Raw genomic sequence first — 22,398 nt, forward strand, 5'->3', positions numbered from 1 at the left:
CCTCGGCACCAAACCCACTCCCCCTTGAATCCCGCCCCCCTCCATCCTCCCTTTGCTCCCTGCTTCACCCCTTTTCCACCGAAACCTCTCACCCCCTCCCTCCCCCGGACTGTCTCTCTCTCTCTGAACCTCTCCCCTTATTCCTGTCCATCTCAGCCTCCCACCGCTCAGATCTCTCCCTCTCCCTCTCCCTCTCCCCTCCGAACTCTCGCTCACCGTCCAGTGCAAAGATCATATAGCGGCCATGACAGTGTGGGGGAAGCCCAATAAAATGGCGTCGACGATCACACACGTGATACTACGCGTTTTTCGAGGCGTGGTCTATCTTGCTCCTCTATAATCTTTGATTTCCGGGCTGAGGCTCCTGCGCCGCGCGGTCTCCCTCTGTGTCTCCGGGGCAACGGACAGCGGGCGGGTCGAGCCGTGAGTTCCCGGGCCGGGCCGGGCCGGGCGCGGTGAGAGGCTCCGGTGGATCAGGGCGGGCGCGCTGGCTGGGGGATTCGGTGCGCGGGGGCGGGGTCCATTCTTCCGGCCAGGCCGCGGCCTCGCACCCGGGAGACAGTGACTGGGCCTGTGGTTGGCGGAACGCTCGGGGAGCTGGGCCTGGGGTCGGGCCTGCGCCGGGTCCCGCCGCCGCCGCAACACGACCATCAATCTCGGGTGGGGCTGATGGGTGGGCGCCGCGCGGCCGGGGTGGTGGAGGAGTTATGTCGCGGCTGAGGGGAGCGGGGAGTCGGGACACAGTCTCTCTGTATCTCTATTTTCTCTCTCTATACTGAGTTTGATGATCAGCCATGGTCATATTGAATGGCGGTGCAGGCTCGAAGGGCCGAATGGCCTACTCCTGCACCTATTTTCAATGTTTCTATGTTATAATCTCTTTATAGGGCACGGTAACATTCTAATCTGCTTTGGCTTTTGGTTTCTTTATCCCAATGTTCCAAATAAGTTTCTTACATTGTTTGATAATTTGGTTCACTCTAACTGGTGATTGGGGATCAGTATTTAGCAATGTTACAAAATTTTGAGATTTTAAAAGTCAAGTGCAATTTATCCCATCAGATAAAGCACAAAAATAAGTTTAATTTGACACCTAATACACGTTCGTATCTTCAGTATTAAAAATGTTATGGCCATTTTCATACTCGGAAACTAGCATCTTGTTCCCTATTGTATTGTATTGTATTCAAATTTATTGTCATTGTCTCAATTTGAGACAACGAAATGAATTTCCCTTACAGGCAGTATCATAATATCATAAAAAAGAATAAATAAATAATAAATAAATAATAAAACATATTAAAAATAAAATTGAAATTAAATTATAAAAAAAGCACAAACACAGAAAGTCCACAACATAACATAAATGGCACCAAGGTGAGGAAGGCACCATAGTCCAGCCAGCCTCTCCTCCGTGTTCATCCGTGGTCTGGGCCTTCTGAGCACCCGCAGTCGCCGCCCCGGGTGGCCCGATGTTCAGGCCCTCACGCCGGGCTGGTGGAACGCCGACGCCGAACCCCGACGGTGAGCATCCTCCTCCTCAGCGGCCCGGACCTCCTGATCAGCCGCCTCCCGCTGCCGGAGTCTGCAGCTCCCGAGTCCGCAGGTCGAGCCGGGCAGAGTCACAGGACCCCGCGTTGTTGATCAGCGCCGCCCGCGTTGGGAGCTCCGCAAACCGCAGCTCCATGATGTTGGTGCAGCAGGTCCAGCACTCCGGGCTCCAGACGGCGACCCCCGGTAAGGCATCGCCAGCCCCGCGATGTTCCAGCGCTGTCCTGCCGCTGCTGGAGCTCCGGTCGACCCCGGCAGGAAAGGCCGCGCCAATCCAGGTAGGTAGGCCGCTGTGGGGGGAGGGGGGGGGGCGAGGACGCGGCTCGAATAATAGTCGCGTCCTCACCAGGAAGCGGCTGAAGGACGGTATCCCCCGCACCGTGCCCTCTTCCCCCACATAAAGACACCAAAAAAATTTTAAAAAACACACTTTAACATAACTAAATAAACAAAAAAACAAAAAGATACCGGGCTGTAGGTGGAGGCTGCTGGCACCAGCGCCACCGGAAGTACAATGATTTCCATTGACTTAACACAAAAGCTGTGATCAAGGAGAGTGAAATGGCCATAACTTTCTTAAAAATTAAGAGAACTGAAATACATTTTCAGTTATTATAGATTGAAGCATTCTGAAACAAATATGAAACAATCTTACTTGGATGACCTGAAATTAAAGCATACAATTAGTTACCCAATTGTAGCTAATTCCAAACTTCAATTATTAGATCTAAACATCTAAACGCGCTGTTTTAGAACATTCCCATTGCGGTGAATTTGTACCCCAAATGCCCAGAAAAATGCTGCGGGATTTTAATGGGGCTACTCGCAACATAAAAAATTGTATAAAGGGATCTTAAGAAGCCCTTTTTAATGTAAAAATAAACAACCTACCTTCCGTTGTCCCCTGTATGAGATCCACGCCTTTGTCGGCGGTCGCGGGTTTACAGGATAAATTTTAACCTACTATAACAATTAAATTAACCAAATAAATTTTAAAATAGCTCCAGCGAAAGAATCATCCAGCGATTTTTCGTCAGCAACTAAGTGGGCTGAACAAGCTCGATTTGAATAGCCTAGGGAAAAATCACGTTTTAAACCCGCCACCCTCTCAACGGCACCAAAATCACGCACAAGGGCTGGGACAGATCTGCAGCGACGCTTAAGGTAGGTTTTGCAACATACCTACAGTATTGATCTGAGGCTGGATAGGGTTGAACTGAATAGTTAGTCTCAGTACCAACTGACACAGGGAACTCTTTTCAGGGTTCACATAGAAACATAGAAAATAGGTGCAGGAGTAGGCCAATTGGCCCTTCGAGCCTGCACCGCCATTCAATATGATCATCCACCTCAGTATCCTGTACCTGCCTTCTCTCCATACCCCCTGATCCCTTTAGCCACAAGGGCCACATCTAACCCTCTTAAATATAGCCAATGAACTGGCCAAATATAGCCAATGAACAACCTTCTGTGGCAGCAAATTTAAGAGATTCACCACTCTGTGTGAAAAATATTTTCTCATCTCGGTCTTAAAAGATTTCCCCCTTATCCTTAAACTGTGACCTCTTGTTCTAGACTTCCCCAACATCGGGAACAATATTCCTACATCTAGCCTGTCCAACCCCTTATGAATTTTATAAGTTTCTATAAGTTTCCCCCCCTCAATTTTCCAAATTCTAGCGAGTACAAGCCAAGTCTATCCAGTCTTTCTTCATAAAAAAAATTTTAAAAACCCATCGCGGGGCTTGTTTCAACAGAGGCCCAGGAGCCGTTGGTGAGGGAGGACTACCAAAATCTCCAACGTTCTATTCGCAGATCACACTTCAAATTAAGGGGGCTGGTGGAAGCCTCTGATTGGTCGAACGGACTAAAGGAAGCAGCCGTTACAGGACTAGAGGAAGCAGCTGATTGGCTTGTATCCCGGGTAAGGCGTTGTATTGTATCCAGGATAAGGGGGAGAATGAGGGCCAGAGCAGTTTACTGTTCTGGATGTCAGATGTGGGAGGTCATGGAGTCTGAGTCCCCTCCAGACGTCCACATCTGCGCCAAGTGCGTCGAGATGGGGCTCCTAAGAGACCGTGTTAGGTACCTGGAACAGCAACTCGATGACCTCTGTCTGCTCAGGGGGAGCGAGGAGGTCATAGATAGGAGTTACAGGGAGGTGGTCACTCCAAGACCACGGGAGACAGAAAACTGGGTCACAGTTAGGAAGGGCAACGAGCAGAGGCAGGGACTGGTGAGTACCCTTGAAAATAAGTACTCATGTTTGAGTAAGGGTGGGGGAGACAGCCTACCTGGGGGCAGCGACAGCGGCCGGGCCTCTGGCATAAAGACCGGTCCTGTTGCTCAGAAGGGTAAGGAAAAGAAGAGGAGGGCAATTGTAATAGGGGACTCTGTAGTCAGGGGGTCGGATAGGCGATTCGGTGGACTCAGACAGGAGTCCCGGATGGTAGTTTGCGTCCCTGGTGCCAGGGTCAGGGATGTGTCTGAACGGGTCCAAAAAATCCTGAAATGGGAGGGAGAGGAGCCTGTGGTTGTGGTGCATATAGGTACCAACGGCATAGGTAAAAAAAGAGAAGAGGTCCTGAAAGAAGAATTTAGGGAATTAGGTAGAGAGTTAAGGAGAAGGACTGCAAAGGTAACAATCTCAGGATTCCTGCCTGTGCCACGCGACAGTGAGAGTAGAAATGGAGCGAGGTGGAGGATAAATGAGTGGATGAGGAACTGGTGCAGTGGATTCAAGTTTCTGGATCATTGGGACCTCTTTTGGGGAAGGTGCGACCTGTACAGAAAGGACGGGTTGCACTTGAACTCGAGGGGGACCAATATCCTGGCGGGGAGATTTGCAAAGGCTACTGGGGAGACTTTAAACTAGTATGGTTTGGGGGGAGGGACTCAAATTGGGAAAGCTAGCAGTCAGTGTGTGAGGCAGGAGGCAGAGAATGGTAGCACTCTGACCCAAAATCTAGGGGAGAGAGAAGAAAAAGATAATAAACAGAGAATAAGAGAGGATGGGTTTCTTAAATGTGTATATTTTAATGCTAGGAGCATTGTAAGAAAGGTGGATGAACTTCGAGCCTGGATTGACAGCTGGAAGTATGATGTTGTGGCGATCAGTGAAACATGGTTGCAGGAGGGCTGTGATTGGAAACTAAATATTCCAGGATTTCGTTGCTTCAGGTGTCATAGAATTGGAGGGGCAAGAGGTGGAGGTGTTGCATTGCTTATTAGGGAACATATTACAGCAGTGCTTTGGCAGGATAGATTAGAGGGCTCGTCTAGGGAGTCTATTTGGGTGGAACTGAGACATGGGAAAGGGGTAGCAACACTTATAGGGGTGTACTATAGACCACCAAATGGGGAGCGAGAATTGGAAGAGCAAATATGTAAGGAGATTGCAGATATTAGTAGTAGTACAGCAGTTTGCAGATATTGATGGGAAGATTTCAATTTTCCACACATAGACTGGGAAAACACATTCTGTAAATGGGCTGGATGGGTTGGAGTTTGTAAAATGGGTGCAGGATAGTTTTTTGCAGCAATACATAGAAGTACCTACTAGAGAAGGGGTGGTACTGGACCTCCTGTTAGGAAATGAGATGGGTCAGGTGGCAGAGGTAAGCGTGGGGAACAGTTCGGACCAGTGATCACAATACCATTAGTTTTCAATATAATTATGGAGGGAGGCAGAACTGGACCTAGGGTTTAGAGTTTGAAGAAAGGCTAATTTGAGGAGATGCGAAAGGATTTTAAAGGAGTAAATTGGGACATTTAAGAGTACAGAATCTTTATGTCCCTGTTCGGTTGAAAGGAAATAGTAAAAATAGGAAATGAGCCATGGTTTTCAAGGAAATTGGACACTTGGTTTCTGAAAAAAAGGGGAGATCTACAGGATTATAGGCAGCATGGAGTAAATGAGGTGCTTGAGGAGTATAAAGAATGTAAAAAGAATCTCAAGAAATAAATTAGAAAAGCTAAAAGAAGATATGAGGTTGCTTTGGCAAGTAAGGTGAAAGTAAATCCAAAGGGTTTCTACAGCTATATTAATAGCAAAAGGATAACGAGGGATAACATTGGTCCATTAGAGAGTCAGAGTGGACAGCTATCTGCAGAGCCAAAAGAGATGGGAGAGATATTGAACAATTTCTTTTCTTCGGTATTCACCAAGGAGAAGGATATTGAATTATGTGAGGTAAGGGAAACAAGTAGAGTAGCTGTGGAAACTATGAGGATCAAAGAAGAGGGAGTACTGACACTTTTGAGAAGGTAACGTGGATAAGTCTTGGGAGGATTGGTTGTGAGTTCTTCTCATGATCCAGAAGGAGGAAGAGGAAAGAGGAAAGATGGGACCTGGAGGAGGGAAGAAGTGGAAATAGCAGGGGAGGACAGAAAACAGATTTCAAATGTCATTAGAAATGGAATAGTGCCAGAGGAGGGGCGTACTGTGAGATGTTGTTCCATTGGATAAAAAGGGGTCCAAGAGTAAACCTAGCAATTATAGACCTGTTAGTTTGACTTCAGTGGTGGGCAAATTTATGGAAAAGATACTTAGAGATAATATATATAAGCATCTGGATAAACAGGGTCTGATTAGGGAACAGTCAACATGGATTTGTGCCTGGAAGGTCAAGGATAATCTTCTTGAATTTTTGAAAGAGGTTTCTGGGGAAATTGATGAGGGTAAAGCAGTGAGGGTGTTTATATATGGACTTCAGTAAGGCTTTGACAAGGTTCCTCATGGAAGGTTGGTTAAGAAGGTTCAATGTTTGGGTATTAATGGTGGAGTAGCAAGAGGGATTCAACAGTGGCTGAATGGGAGATGCCAGAGAGTAATGGGGGAGGTTGGTTGTAGGGTCAGTTGGAGAGACAGGCCAGTGACTAGTATGGGTGCCACAGGGATCTGGAGTTGGGTCCACTGCTGTTTGTCAGGTACAAAGATCCCGGAGGAGCAATTGATAGTAAGTATGCAGGATGATACTAAGATAGGAGGTTGTGGATAATGAAGTAGCTTTTCAAAGTTTACAGAGAGATTTATGCCAGTTGGAAGAGTGGACTGAAAGATGGCAGATGGAGTTTAATGCTGATAAGGTGAGGTGCCACAGCTTGGCAGGAAAATAGGAGGTACATGGTAAATGGTAGGGAATTGAAGAATGCAGGTGAACAGAGGGATCTGGGAATAACTGTGCACAGTTGTTCCTGAAAGTGGAATCTCATGTAGATAGGGTGGTAAAGAAAGCTTTTGGTGTGCTGGCCTTTATAAATCAGAGCATTGAGTATAGAAGTTGGGATGTAATGTTAAAATTGTACAAGGCATTGGTGAGGCCAATTCTGGAGTATGGGGTACAATTTGGGTCGCCTAAAATAGGAGAGGATGTCGACAGATGAGAGAGTGAAGAGGAGATTTACATAGAGAGGCCTGGTTTTTCAGCAATTAAGTTACAGAGAAAGGTTGACATTGAGGGCTTATGGGAGCACAGAAGGAAGGGGGAACTTGATAGAGGGGAGCAAAATGATGAGAGGGAGAGACAAGTTAGACGTAACCTGTGGAGCTTTTGCCTGGAGGGAAGTGATAAGTGGATAATGAAACCAGGGGGAGCAATTAAGGGACAATTTAGGGGGACATGAGGGGGAACTTCTTTACTCAGAGAGTGGTGGCTGTGTGGAAGGAGCTTCAGTGGGGGAGGTGGCAGGTTCCATTTTTATAATTAAAAAAAATTGGATAGTTATATGGACGAGAAAATCTGACCCAAAATCCTAGGGGAGCGAGAAGAAAAACTAGATAATAAACAGTTCGGCAGAGAGGAAGGGTTTCTTAAGATGTGTATCCGTTTGTAATGCTAGGAGCATTGTAAGGAAAGGTGGATGAACTTAGAGCCTGGATTGACAGCTGGAAGTATGATGTTGTGGCGATCAGTGAAACATGGTTGCAGGAGGGCTGTGATTGGAAACTAAATATTCCAGGATTTCGTTGCTTCAGGTGTGATAGAATTGGAGGGGCAAGAGGTGGAGGTGTTGCATTGCTTATTAGGGAACATATTACAGCAGTGCTTTGGCAGGATAGATTAGAGGGCTCGTCTAGGGAGTCTATTTGGGTGGAACTGAGACATGGGAAAGGGGTAGCAACACTTATAGGGGTGTACTATAGACCGCCAAATGGGGGGGAGCGAGAATTGGAAGAGCAAATATGTAAGGAGATTGCAGATATTAGTAGTAAGCACAAGGTAGTGATTGTGGGAGATTTCAATTTTCCACACATAGACTGGGAAACACATTCTGTAAATGGGCTGGATGGGTTGGAGTTTGTAAAATGTGTGCAGGATAGTTTTTTTTGCAGCAATACATAGAAGTACCCACTGGAGAAGGGGCGGTGCTGGACCTCCTGTTAGGAAATGAGATGGGTCAGGTGGCAGAGGTATGCGTTGGGGAACAGTTCGGGACCAGTGATCACAATACCATTAGTTTCAATATAATTATGGAGAGGGGCAGAACTGGACCTAGGGTTGAGATTTTTGATTGGAGAAAGGCTAACTTTGAGGAGATGCGAAAGGATTTAAAAGGAGTAAATTGGGACATTTTAAGAGTACAGAATCTTTATGTCCCTGTTCGGTTGAAAGGAAATAGTAAAAATAGGAAAGAGTCATGGTTTTCAAGGGAAATTGGACACTTGGTTCAGAAAAAAAGGGATATCTACAATAATTATAGGCAGCATGGAGTAAATGAGGTGCTTGAGGAGTATAAAGAATGTAAAAAGAATCTCAAGAAAGAAATTAGAAAAGCTAAAAGAAGATATGAGGTTGCTTTGGCAAGTAAGGTGAAAGTAAATCCAAAGGGTTTCTACAGCTATATTAATAGCAAAAGGATAACGAGGGATAAAATTGGTCCATTAGAGAGTCAGAGTGGACAGCTATCTGCAGAGCCAAAAGAGATGGGGGAGATATTGAACAATTTCTTTTCTTCGGTATTCACCAAGGAGAAGGATATTGAATTATGTGAGGTAAGGGAAACAAGTAGAGTAGCTGTGGAAACTATGAGGATCAAAGAAGAGGAAGTACTGACACTTTTGAGAAATATAACAGTGGATAAGTCTTCAGGTCCGGACAGGATATTCCCTAGGACATTGAGGGAAGTTAGTGTAGAAATAGCAGGGGCTATGACAGAAATATTTCAAATGTCATTAGAAATGGGAATAGTGCCAGAGGATTGGCGTACTGTGCATGTTGTTCCATTGTTTAAAAAAGGGTCCAAGAGTAAACCTAGCAATTATAGACCTGTTAGTTTGACGTCAGTGGTGGGCAAATTAATGGAAAGGATACTTAGAGATAATATATATAAGCATCTGGATAAACAGGGTCTGATTAGGAACAGTCAACATGGATTTGTGCCTGGAAGGTCATGTTTGACTAATCTTCTTGAATTTTTTGAAGAGGTTTCTCGGGAAATTGATGAGGGTAAAGCAGTGGATGTTGTATATATGGACTTCAGTAAGGCCTTTGACAAGGTTCCTCATGGAAGGTTGGTTAAGAAGGTTCAATGTTTGGGTATTAATGGTGGAGTAGCAAGATGGATTCAACAGTGGCTGAATGGGAGATGCCAGAGAGTAATGGTGGATGGTTGTTTGTCAGGTTGGAGGCCAGTGACTAGTAGGGTGCCACAGGGATCTGTGTTGGGTCCACTGTTGTTTGTCATGTACATCAATGATCTGGATGATGGTGTGGTCAATTGGATTAGTAAGTATGCAGATGATACTAAGATAGGAGGGGTTGTGGATAATGAAGTAGATTTTCAAAGTCTACAGAGAGATTTATGCCAGTTGGAAGAGTGGACTGAAAGATGGCAGATGGAGTTTAATGCTGATAAGTGTGAGGTGCCACATCTTGGCAGGACAAATCAAAATAGGACGTACATGGTAAATGGTAGGGAATTGAAGAATGCAGGTGAACAGAGGGATCTGGGAATAACTGTGCACAGTTCCCTGAAAGTGGAATCTCATGTAGATAGGGTGGTAAAGAAAGCTTTTGGTGTGCTGGCCTTTATAAATCAGAGCATTGAGTATAGAAGTTGGGATGTAATGTTAAAATTGTACAAGGCATTGGTGAGGCCAATTCTGGAGTATGGGGTACAATTTTGGTCGCCTAATTATAGGAAGGATGTCAACAAAATAGAGAGAGTACAGAGGAGATTTACTAGAATGTTGCCTGGGTTTCAGCAATTAAGTTACAGAGAAAGGTTGAACAAGTTAGGGCTTTATTCTTTGGAGCACAGAAGGTTAAGGGGGGACTTGATAGAGGTCTTTAAAATGATGAGAGGGATAGACAGAGTTGACGTGGATAAGCTTTTCCCACTGAGAGGAGGGAAGATGCAAACAAGGGGACATGACTTGAGAATTAAGGGACAGAATTTTAGGGGTAACATGAGGGGGAACTTCTTTACTCAGAGAGTGGTGGCTGTGTGGAATGAGCTTCCAGTGAAGGTGGTGGCAGGTTCGTTTTTATAATTTAAAAATAAATTGGATAGTTATATGGACGAGAAAGGAATGGAGGGTTATGGTCTGAGCGCAGATATATGGGACTAGGGGAGAATACGTGTTTGGCACGGACTAGAAGGGTCGAGATGCCCTCTTTCCGTGCTGTAACTGTTATATGGTTTATATTATATGGAAAGTCCTGTCATCCCAGGAATCAATATGGTGAACCATATTGTACAAGGTTATATGGTTATATGGAACCCTCTCTGTAACCCTCTATGGCAAACATGTCTTTCCTCAGATTAGGAGACCAAAACTGTACGCAAAATTCCAGGTGTGGTCTCACCAAGACTCTGTACAACTGCAGTAGAACCTCCCTGCTCCTATGCTCAAATCCTTTTGCTATGAATGCTAACATACCATTCGCTTTCTTCACTACCTGCTGCACCTGCATGCCTACTTTCAATGATTGGTGTACCATGACACCCAGGTCTCGTTGCATCTCCCCTTTTCCTAATCGGCCGCCATTCAAATAATAAGATAATTCAGATAATAATTCACTTTTTGGGTTTGAAGGGCTTTAGACTGGAGGGTATCTCGGGGGATAGATTTAACGTGATTCCAAAAATTTAGTGCTCGTTTCTGAATATTTATTATCAGTGGGTATCTGCCTAATTCCGCCCTACATGCGTTTGTTCAATTCAATTCAACTTTAATGTCATCGCACAAATACAAGTATGAGTACAACGAAATGCAGTTTTGCGTCAGTCCGTAGTAGTTGTGCATAAAGAAATTTAAAAAAAATAGAAAGAGAGAAGATACAGAATAATCAAAAAATACAGAATAATTAAACAATGGGGACGGAGGGGCCGGAGAAATCTATCGGCGGGACTCCGCGTTCAGCAGTGCAATTGTATTATTGTAGAAGCTGTTCCTCATCCTATTAGTACGTGACCTGAGGCACCTGTACTGCCTCCCTGATGGGAGGAGGGCAAACAGTCCATGCTTGTTGTGTGAGGGGTCTTTGATAATCTTCCCAGCCCGTCTCAGACACCGTTTTCGGTGGAGGGCATACATGGCAGGGAGCGGGGCACCGATGATGTGCCGCGCGGTTTTCACCACCCGTTGTAGTGCCTTCCTGTCCGCAGCAGTGCAGCTGCTGTACCATACCGTGAAGCAGGTAGTCAGGATACTCTATGGTACAGCGGTAAAAGTTGGTCAGGATCCGGGGGGACAGGTGGGCTTTCTTGAGCCTCCTCAGGAAGTAAAGGCGCTGCTGTGCCTTTTTGATCAGCTTGGGAGGTGTTGAGGGACCAGGACAAATCCTACGAGATATGTACTCCGAGGAATTTATAGCTGGAGACGCGCTCCACCTCAGTCCCATTTATATGGATGGGGGTATGACTGCCTCCTCTGGTCTGCCTGATGTCAACAATAATCTCCTTCGTCTTTTCGGAGTTGAGGACGAGGTTATTGTTGGCACACCAGGCTGTCAGGTGCTGGATCTCCTCCCTGTAGGCCGACTCATCGTTGTCGCTGATCAGTCCTACTACCGTGGTATCGTCAGCAAACTTAATAATGGCGTTGGATCCGTACTTTGGGATGCAGTCGTAGGTGAAGAGGGAGTAGAGGAGAGGGCTGAGCACACAGCCCTGTGGCACTCCGGTGTTCAGTGTTATAGTGGAGGAGGTGAGGTTATTGACCCTAACAGACTGTGGGCTGTTAGTGAGGAAGTCCAGTGTCCAGTTGCAGAGGGAGGTGGAGATGCCAAGTCCACTGAGTTTGGTGATCAAGCTGGCGGGGATGACGGTGTTAATGGCAGAGCTGAAGTCAATGAACAGCAGCCTGATGTAGGAGTTGTTGTAGTCCAGGTGGGTCAGGGCAGAGTGTAGGGCCGCCGATATGGCGTCCTCTGTAGACCTGTTGGTCCGGTAGGCAAACTGATGGGGGTCCAGTGTGGGGGGGAGGCAGGCTTTGAGGTGAGCCAAGATCATCCGCTCAAAGCACTTTGCAATGACAGGGGTGAGTGCCACTGGGCGGAAATCGTTGAGACTCCCTGTAGCTGACTGTTTGGGCATTGGCACGATGGTTTATGTCTTGAGGCAAGTGGGGACAACACCCTGGGCCAGTGAGAGATTGAAAATGTCGGCGAGGACTGGGGATAGTTGTCCAGCACATGCCCTAAGCACCCGGCCAGGGATGCCATCAGGGCCGGCAGCTTTGCGCTCATTCACCTTGCTCAGTGCATCTTGTACAGCAGAGGTGGAGAGGCTGAGAGGTTGTTCATTCGGGGGTGGAGCAACTTTAATGGCTGGGGTTTTGTTGTCCCGGTCAAAGCGAGCATAGAAGTGGTTTAGCTCGTCAGGCAGGGTGGCGTTGTCTGGGGGAGGGGTGTTAACTTTCTGGTAATCGGCAAGAGATTTGATTCCTTGCCACGTGCGCCTGGGGTCAAAGTTGTTATGGAAATGCTCCTCAATCTGCCGTTTATGATTGAGTTTAGCAGTCCTAATTCCCATTTTCAGATTGGCCCTGGATGAGCTGTATCCCTCAGCGTCGCCAGATCTGAAAGCAGCATTGCGAGCCTTCAGTAGCAGTCTGACCTCCCTGCTCATCCTCGGCTTCTGGTTAGGGAAGGTCTTTATCTCCTTTTGGGTAGTGACATTATCGGTACAGAATTTTATATAGTCCAGAACTGTTGAGGTGTACGAGTTGATGTCCACTTGTGAATTGAAGGTGGACTGAGTAGCAAAGAGACTCCAGTCTGTCTGCTGAAACTGCTTCTGTAAGTCAGAGACAGCCCCCACTGTCCTCATGGGTAGGTTTCACACGTCTGATCAGAGGTGTGTATTTGGGGGGCAGGAACAGGGAGAGGTGGTCAGACTGTCCAAGGTGGGGGAGGGGGAGGGCTTTGTAGGCTTCAGTAATATTAGTGTAAACTAAGTCCAGAACATTGTTTCCTCTGGCTGGGCAGGAAACATGCTGATGGAACCTGGGGAGTACAGTTTTAAGGTTGGAGTGGTTGAAATCACCCGCAACAATAAATGCCTCCTCTGGGTGAGCAGATAGATGTTTGCTGATAGCAGCTTGCAGCTCTTCCATTGCTAGCCTGGCATTAGTGTCCGGGGGTACATAGACTGCAGTGATAACAGTCGATGTGAATTCTCTGGGCAGATAGATGGGCCTGCACTTTAATATCAGGTATTCCAGGTCAGCAGAGCAGTGACTACCAATCTTAACAACGTCCGTGCACCATGTGTTATTCACATAAATGCATAGACTGCTGCCCTTGGTCTTACCGGAGTCCTCCACTGATTTGTCGGCCCTGAAGACAGTGCGTCCCTCCAGCTCAATGGCGTTGTCTGGGATGTTGTCCTTGAGCCATGTTTCCGTGAATACCATGGCGTTGCAGTCGGCGAACCGTCTGTGTGTGGTGATCCGCAGTCTTAGTTCGTCTATTTTACTCACCAAGGACCGGACATTCGCGAGGAAAATGCTGGGCAGAACTGGCTGGTGAGGATTTGATTTCAGCCTAGCTCGATAGCCTCCCCGCTTCCCACGCCTTTGTTTGCGGTCCCTGCGCCGCCTCCGGGCACTTCCTGTCGGGGCGCAGACCCGCTAGACCACGGTGTCCTGGCGATCTCCGGCGGCAGTTGAAAGTTGCTTCTGGGGCTCGTTGTGCAGAGACGGCCGAGCTCCAGGAGCTCCTGACGGCCGTACAGAGTCTTCGCTCGAGTGCTCCGGGCGAAAACTAAGGTAATTATTAACAGAAAAAAAACTAAATTGCAAAAATTACAGAGACGCAGAGCCTCGCGTTGTGCACGCGACGCCATCTTGGATAGATTGACCTCTCTCTCTCTCTCTCTCTCTCGTTCTCTCTCTCCCCCCTCATCCTCCTCCTGCCCCCCTTCTACCACTTGCCTCCTCACCCTCCCCCCGCACATTTACCCCCCCTCTCCCCTTACCACCCCGTCCCTTCTCTCCCTCCCCCTCACTTCCACCGTCCTCATCAATGTCCCCATTCCCCCCCCCCCCTTGCCTTCCCCCCTCCCACTCCCCCCATCTGCCCCGCTCACCTTCCAATCCCCGCACTACCCCCCCCCCCCCCCCCCTAAAAGTACCAGCAATGTTCACGTGTTAGTAATGTCCTGTTTGCCAGCTTGTTGACCCTCTGTGTTTCCCTCCTGCAGGGTTTAGGAGCCGTTGCTGTGGACGGAGAGACGGAGATGTGAGCGGCCATTGAGGGAGGGCAGCGTGCCGGTGAGCCCCTCATCTGCCCGGAGCATGGGCTGAGCTTCAGTGGAGGACAACATGTCGGGGCACAACAAGGAGAAGCGTTATGAGTGCAACGTGTGTGGCAAGGCCTACCAGTGCCCGAGCAAGCTGGAGACCCACCAGCGTGTTCACACGGGAGAACGCCCCTTCGACTGCTCGGAGTGCGAAAAGAGTTTCAAGACGGCGAGTGACCTGAAGGCCCACCGGCAATTGCATACGGGCAAGCGTCCCTATGGCTGCTCCACCTGCGGCAAGAGCTTTACCAGGTTGTCGGGGCTGCGGGAGCACCAGCGGGTTCACAGCAGTGAGCGGCCCTTCACTTGCTCCGACTGCAATAAAGGCTTCAAGTCGGCCACGAACCTGAAGTTGCACAGGCGCCTGCACACTGGAGAGTGGTCCTACACCTGCAGTGACTGTGGCAAGGGCTTTAACCGCTCCACCAGGCTGCAGGAGCACCAGCACACCCACACCGGTGAGCGCCCCTACACCTGTACCCAGTGCGGCCAGGGCTTCACCCGCCCCGACAACCTGCTGATGCACCAGCGCACCCACACCGGCGAGCGCCCCTACACCTGCGCCCAGTGCGGCAAGGGCTTCATTCAATCCAGCGGCCTGCTGAAGCACCAGCGCACCCACACCGGCGAGCGCCCCTACACCTGCGCGCAGTGCGGCAAGGGCTTCAACCACTCCAGCAGCCTGCTGGTGCACCAGCACACACACACCGGCGAGCGCCCCTACATCTGTGCCCAGTGCGGCAAGGGCTTCACCAGATCCAACAGGTTGCTGCAGCACCAACTCACCCACTCTGACGAACGCCCCTACACCTGTACCTTGTGCAGCAAGGGGTTCAACCGCTCCACCAGGCTGCTGTCCCACCAGCGGGTGCACGCCGGCATCCGAACCGTCCCCAGCCAGATGTGTGGAGAGCGTTTTGCCATGACCTCCCACACCCTATCTCACCAGCACGTGCACACCAATGGGCAGCCTTACGACTGCCCGTACTGTGGTGAGGCGTTTGACAGTTCACGGGAGTTGCAGCAGCACCGGCGGGCCCACGCTGGTGAGCAGCTGCTCCCACTGCGACAAGAGCCCATGGGGGCTGCGGGAGCACCAACGGATGCACACCAGAGAGAAACCCTAGGTGCGCGCTGAGTGTGACAAAGGTTTCACCCGCATGTCCAGCCTGTGGCAGCACCGGCGTACCCACAGCGGTCAGCATCCCTTACCCTGCCCGTCCTGTGGTAAGGGCTTCACCCGCCTTGACCACCTGCTGGAGCACCGGCTAGTCTACACCGGCCAGCGCCCCTCACCTGCCCGCTCTGTGGCAAGGCCTTTGCCCGCTCCTCCAGCCCGCTGGCACACTGCCACGTGGGTGGGCACTGTTTAGGTAGACACAGAATGCTGGAAGGAATGGGTAATGTTTCTGGTCGAAACCCTCCTCAGACTCGACCCAAAAGTCACCCAGTCCTTCTCTCCCAAAATGATGCCTAACCCGCTGAGTTACTCCAGCATTTTGTGACCTTTTTTGTAAACCAGCATCTGCAGTTCCTTGTTTTTAAACCATTCTAGTTAACTGCAATACTCCAAATGCTCCCTGACCAATGTCCCTTAAAGCTGCACATTTACATTCCTTTCTCCTTATCTCACACCCTTTTATCTGATTTCCCCTCGCCTCTGACACTTACTCCACTCATCTGCAGATCACCCCCTCATCTGTTAACATAGTGTCAGTCTGAAGATGGGTCGTGACCTGAAATGTCACCTATCCATCTTCTCCACAGATGCTGCCTGACCCGCTGAGTTACTCCAGCACTCTGTGAAACATCACTTATCAATGTTCTCCACAGATGCTGTCTGACACATTGTGTTACTCCAGCATTTTGTGTTAGAGTTATAGAGTGATACAGTGTGGAAACAGGACCTTCGTCCCAACTTGCCCACACCAACCAACATGTCCCGGCTACACTAATCACACCTGCCTGCATTTGGTCCATATCCCTCAAACCTTGACCTATCTATGTACCTGTCTATAACTGTTTCTCAAACGTTGGGAAAGTCCCAGAGGTGCAAGTTACTCCAGGAGATTGTGTCTCTTTTTGTAAACCAGCATCTGCAGTTCCTTGTATCTTGACTAGGTGTGCATTTCACCCTACATTTGCGCTCGGTTCGCCAAGGCCTGTTGGATCTCCCGGTTGCCAAACATTTTAACTCCCCTTCCCATTCCAACACTGGTCTTTCTGTCCTGGGCCTCCTCCAGTGCCAGTGAGGTGACACGCAAACTGTAGGAACAGCACCTCAAAGCTTACGGCCCAATTACATGAACATTGAATCCTCCAAATTAAGGAACCGTCCACCATCGTGGACCATCTCTTCGTCATTCCTCTGTTTTCTTCTCACTGGCGAAATGCATCAGGATTAATCCGGAGTCACCGCTTCCTGACCCCCGGCCGTTCCCCCTCAAATACGAATGTTGGGATTTCGTTCTCCGCCCTTGGACGTCCGCAAGACTCCGTCTGCAGTAAATAAGTACTTTTGCTCGTCAACCCGCTGGAACCAAGCTGTATTCCAATGAAATAAATGTCTCTTTTTGTGGAAGAAATTAATTTAGAGGGTAATTACAGGAAAATGAAAAGCGGAGACTTCGCAGATTTGCTTTGAGATTTTATTGTAGAGATGGCAGCAGAAAACTGCTCACCAGTTCTCTGACTTCACAGTAGAATTAGCCGACAATTGTACTGTGTATTAAACAACTTTTGTTTGTTAGGTACAGCTATAAGCAAATACACTATCGACTACATGGGTACCAAGGGTTTCATTTGTGGAATGTGTGGAATACAAAGCCACAGACGGCGGAGGAGGCCAAGTCACTGGGTATTGTTTAGATTTTAGAGACACTGCACCGAAACAGGCCCTTTGGCCCGTCGAGTGCTCGCCGTCGTCTTTGTTCTCCTGCGGTCTGGGCACTTAAACCTTCCGTTGGCGGGATGATCTTGGCTCCCGCGCCGGGCGATCGGACCCCGGATCAAGGCTAGTCGAACCTGTTGAAAACTACAGGCGAATAGAGCGTCGATCCCAGGCAAGGGAACACAGGCTCCGTGGTAAGTCCAAGGCCCCGCGATGGGGCTCCAAGTCAGTCTCGAGCAAGGCCTCCAGCTTCATGACTTTAGGCCTCCCCTCTCACCCCTCCCTGACCATCTCTCCCCTCTTGCCTCTCTGTCCCCTCTTGCCCCAACCTCCATTCCCTCCCCTCCTGCCCCTCTCTCCCCAGTTCCGCCCCTCTCTCGTCCCTTTCCTTCTGGAGAAGGTTCACCAGACTGATTCCTGGGATGGCAGGACTTTCATATGAAGAAAGACTGGATAGACCCGGCATGTACACGCTAGAATTCAGAAGATTGAGGGGGGATCCTATAGAAATGTACAAAATTCTTAAGGGGTTGGACAGGCTAGATGCAGGAAGATTATTCCCGATGTTGGGGAAGCCCAGAACTAGGGGCCACAGTTTAAGGATAAGAGGGAAGTATTTTAGGACCAAGATGAGAAAATCATTTTTTACACAGAGAGTGGTGAATCTGTGGAATTCCCTGCCACAGAAGGTAGTTGAGGCCAGTTCATTGGCTATATTTAAGTTAGATGTGGCCCTCAGCGGGTATGGAGAGAAGGCAGGGATGGGATACTGAGTTGGATGATCAGCCATGACGGGCACGTACTGCACGTATTTTCTATGTTTCATCCCCTCTCACCCATAGTGCCACTACCAACAAAGCCCCTCTCGTCTCTCTCTGCCTTCCCCACCCCACCTTCTCGCCCCTCCCTACCCAGCCCGCTCCACCCTCAGTTGCGAAAGCCGCCAGCCGGTGTAATCGGCCATCATGGGGGCAATGGGCCGAAGGGCCTGTCCTGTATTGCATGTCTCGTTACTTTGGGATAGATACTTAGTGGTCACCATGAAACTGATGGGCCGAAGGGCCTCTCTCTCCCCCAAGTTCGAATCCAAACGGTTTCTGTAACCGACTCCTCGCGCCTCCCGCCTTTACGCGGCCAATCAGACGCTGTCTCCAAGAGGACTCGCGTCCAATCAGATAATGCGTTTATTCGGCGTCCAATCAGCCGCTGGCGTCATGGTAGCTGCGTCCAATCACCGAGCAACTCATTAAAATCTGTCTCTATAGCAATGTTACAAATTATGAGATTTATAAAATCAAGTCTGCAATTTATCCCTTCAGATAAAGCATAAAAAGAAGTTAATTTGACACCTAATTCACTTTCATATCTTCAGTATTACAAAGGTTATGGCCATTTTCATACTCAAAAATTAGCATCTTGTTACCTATACTATAGGGAGGTTGTACAGCAGTCGATTCATGACCCATGACCCGTACTGTTGCTATGCTACGCCAAATGTAGTACACGCGATGAACTGCAGGTAAGTACGGACCATTGTTTCCAGCGTAGCGGGACCATTAAAACCCGCCGAAATTGTCAATTTTTGCGCTGTAAATAATTATGGAAATCAGGATAAGCGTGAGAGACATTTAGCCTACTTCAGAATTCCAAATGTGAGGAGAAATGACGGTAGATAGAAGCGAGAGCTGAAGGGACAACAACAGCCAAAGTGCTTGGCAAACATTGGCCGTTTGCTCACTGCATTTCATCAACAGTAAGGCATTATATATGTTTTTTCTTGATTCCTTTGGCGTCTAAAAAGTTTCAGAAGTGATAAATCTGGCTGTAAAATTTTAAAATCGCCCATGGTTCTCAAATGGGTATTTACATACAAAAGGAAAACCCTCTGAAGCAAAATTTACAGCCAGATTTATCACTTCTGGGACTTTTTAGATACCAAAGGAATCGAGAAAAAACACAAATAATCCCTTATTGTTGATGAAATGCAGAGAGCAATTCCCAATATTTTCAATTTCGATATCTACATGGCCAATGTTCGCCAAGCACTTTAGCTGTTGTTGTCTCTTCAGCTCTCGCTTTTTTTTACCTTCATTTCGCTTCACTTTTAGAATTCTGAGGTTGGGTACATGTCTCTCACGCTTACCCCGATTTCCACAATTTTTTACAGCGCAAAAATTCAACATTTTGGCGGTTTTTAACGGGTAGAAAAGTACGCATTTCGTGTATTAACAACATATACCGGAAGCTGCGATGTCCTCCAAGTGGATTGTGCGGCTCCATGCGTCAAGCCATATGACCCAGTGACCTTACGTGCAACCCCCCTATTTAAGAGGGCTATATTTAAGAGGGAGTTGGATGTGGCTCAAGGGATCAGGGGGTATGGAGAGAATGAAGTGTTGGGATACTGAGTTGGATGATCAGCCACGGTCATATTGAATAGCGGTGCAAGCTCGAAGGGCTAAATGGCTTACTCTTGCAACTATTTTCTATGTTTCCATTGCTTTTTCATTGACTTAACACAAAAGCTGTGATCGAAGACAGTCAAAAGCCCATAACTTAAAAATTAAGAGATCTTAATGAAATTTTCAGTTATTATAGATTGAGCATTCTGAAACAAATATAAAACATCTTACTTGGATGACCTGAAATTAAAGCATATAAGTTAGTTACGTAATTGTAGCTAATTACAAAATTGACCGCTGTGATGGAAATAGTAATATACAACCAGACTGCCTTGAAAATTTAAAAAATGTGATATTCACAAGATCAGGACTTTAATATTATTGTATTATATGCTGTAATTCTGTAACAGATAGGTAAATAAATTACAATTTCTAGCAATAGACCCAGTCTTTGTGGAGAAGATCAGTTTTAGTTAGTACATTGCCATATCATAATCAGTAGCATCATCATACTTCTCAGATTGTAACCAATAAACAACTCTGTACACATTGTTTTTCCTCAACTTTTCAATTTTTGCATTGTAAACTACAAATTTTTGCTCTTTAAACCACACATTACATGCCTTTCTGCCCACTACTTTTCCATAAAGAATGTCCTGTATATCATTACATTTGGAGTAATCCAAATCCAATTAACAAGTACTTGCTGCAAATTGCTGGTGCATTTAATTGATAGTAATCTGATGCGACACGTGAGCAAACAACATTCTTGCTGACAACCAACATGCATTTAGGAGGCATAGATCATGCGAGTCTCAGCTTTTCCTGACGACAAATGACCTGGCCAAGTATTTTGATAGTAACGTCATCACGGATTTAGTTGTGCTGGACTTTTCTAAAGCATTTGATGTCAACCCACACCAGAGACTGCTTCGGAAGCTTGACTTCTATGGTATTAATGGAAAGACTGCTTAGAGATAATATATATAAGCATCTGGATAAACAGGGACTGATTAGGAACAGTCAACATGGATTTGTGCCTGGAAGGTCATGTTTGACTAATCTTCTTGAATTTTTTGAAGATGTTACTTGGGAAGTTGATGAGGGTAAAGCAGTGGATGTTGTGTATATGGACTTCAGTAGGCCTTTGACAAGGTTCCTCATGGAAGGTTGGTTAAGAAGGTTCAATGGTTGGGTATTAATGGTGGAGTAGCAAGATGGATTCAACAGTGGCTGAATGGGAGATGCCAGAGAGTAATGGTGGATGGTTGTTTGTCAGGTGGGAGGCCAGTGACGAGTGGGGTGCCACAGGGATCTGTGTTGGGTCCACTGTTGTTTGTCATGTACATCAATGATCTGGATGATGGTGTGGTAAATTGGATTAGTAAGTATGCAGATGATACTAAGATAGGTGGGGTTGCGGGTAATGAAGTAGAGTTTCAAAGTCTACAGAGAGATTTATGCCAGTTGGAAGAGTGGGCTGAAAGATGGCAGATGGAGTTTAATGCTGATAAGTGTGAGGTGCTACATCTTGGCAGGACAAATCAAAATAGGACGTACATGGTAAATGGTAGGGAATTGAAGAATGTAGGTGAACAGAGGGATCTGGGAATAACTGTGCACAGTTCCCTGAAAGTGGAATCTCATGTAGATAGGGTGGTAAAGAAAGCTTTTGGTGTGCTGGCCTTTATAAATCAGAGCATTGAGTATAGAAGTTGGGATGTAATGTTAAAATTGTACAAGGCATTGGTGAGGCCAATTCTGGAGTATGGTGTACAATTTTGGTCGCCTAATTATAGGAAGGATGTCAACAAAATAGAGAGAGTACAGAGGAGATTTACTAGAATGTTGCCTGGGTTTCAGCAAATAAGTTACAGAGAAAGGTTGAACAAGTTAGGGCTTTATTCTTTGGAGCGCAGAAGGTTAAGGGGGGACTTGATAGAGGTTTTTAAAATGATGAGAGGGATAGACAGAGTTGACGTGGAAAAGCTTTTCCCACTGAGAGTAGGGAAGATTCAAACAAGGGGACATGACTTGAGAATGAAGGGATTGAAGGTTAGGGGTAACATGAGGGGGAACTTCTTTACTCAGAGAGTGGTAGCTGTGTGGAATGAGCTTCCAGTGAAGGTGGTGGAGGCAGGTTCGTTTTTATCATTTAAAAATAAATTGGATAGTTATATGGATGGGAAGGGAATGGAGGGTTATGGTCTGAGCGCAGGTATATGGGACTAGGGGAGATTATGTTTTCGGCACGGACTAGAAGCGTCGAGATGGCCTGTTTCCGTGCTGTAATTGTTATATGGTTATATTATATGGTATTTGTTCCAACATGAAACGATGGATTTCCAGTTTCCTGACAAAACATCTTCAGCGTGTGTGTGTGAACGGAAATAGCTCCAATTGGCATCCAGTGTTGAGTGGTACACCACAGGGCACAGTACTTGGCCCACACCTGTTTTTGCTTTACATAAATGACATTCATGAAAAAGTCGCAAGTACGACCAGACTTTTCGCTGATGATTGTTTGCTGTACCGTCCAATTAAGTCAGCTGATGATGAAGATGCTCTCCAAAAGGATCTCAATACTATGGTTGAGTGGTCACAACAATGGGGCATGCAGTTCTACCCTTCCAAATGTGAAACTATGCATGTCACCAGGAAGAGGAATCCAGGCGAAACATCTTACAATATACTTGGTACCACCCTTGAAGAATCCAAACAAACCAAGTATCTTGGCATCAAATTGCAGCTATTAATGACTATGATATTGTTGGGATCACGGAGACATGGCTCCAGGGTGACCAA

General features: G+C 47.3%; 1 protein-coding gene across 6 annotated transcripts; it reads left to right on the plus strand.

The window, feature by feature from the left end:
* The first annotated feature begins 246 nt into the window (after nucleotides 1-246).
* Nucleotides 247-16,920, plus strand: LOC129713588 (zinc finger protein 239-like). 6 transcript variants are annotated; one of them, XM_055662776.1, is made up of 4 exons: nucleotides 248-423; nucleotides 2,553-2,715; nucleotides 3,367-3,475; nucleotides 14,203-16,920. In XM_055662776.1, the coding sequence occupies exon 4, from the start codon at nucleotides 14,324-14,326 to the stop codon at nucleotides 15,437-15,439; it is 1,116 nt and encodes a 371-aa protein (XP_055518751.1). In that variant the 5' UTR covers nucleotides 248-423; nucleotides 2,553-2,715; nucleotides 3,367-3,475; nucleotides 14,203-14,323; the 3' UTR covers nucleotides 15,440-16,920. The 6 variants fall into 6 exon arrangements, with proteins under 6 accessions (XP_055518754.1, XP_055518751.1, XP_055518750.1 ...); XM_055662775.1 differs by lacking the exon at nucleotides 2,553-2,715 and having other exon boundaries at nucleotides 3,309-3,475; XM_055662774.1 differs by lacking the exon at nucleotides 2,553-2,715.
* Nucleotides 16,921-22,398: the final 5,478 nt, after the last annotated feature.

Source organism: Leucoraja erinacea, chromosome 36 (assembly GCF_028641065.1).
Source record: "Leucoraja erinacea ecotype New England chromosome 36, Leri_hhj_1, whole genome shotgun sequence".
In the NCBI taxonomy this organism is placed as follows: domain Eukaryota; kingdom Metazoa; phylum Chordata; class Chondrichthyes; order Rajiformes; family Rajidae; genus Leucoraja; species Leucoraja erinaceus.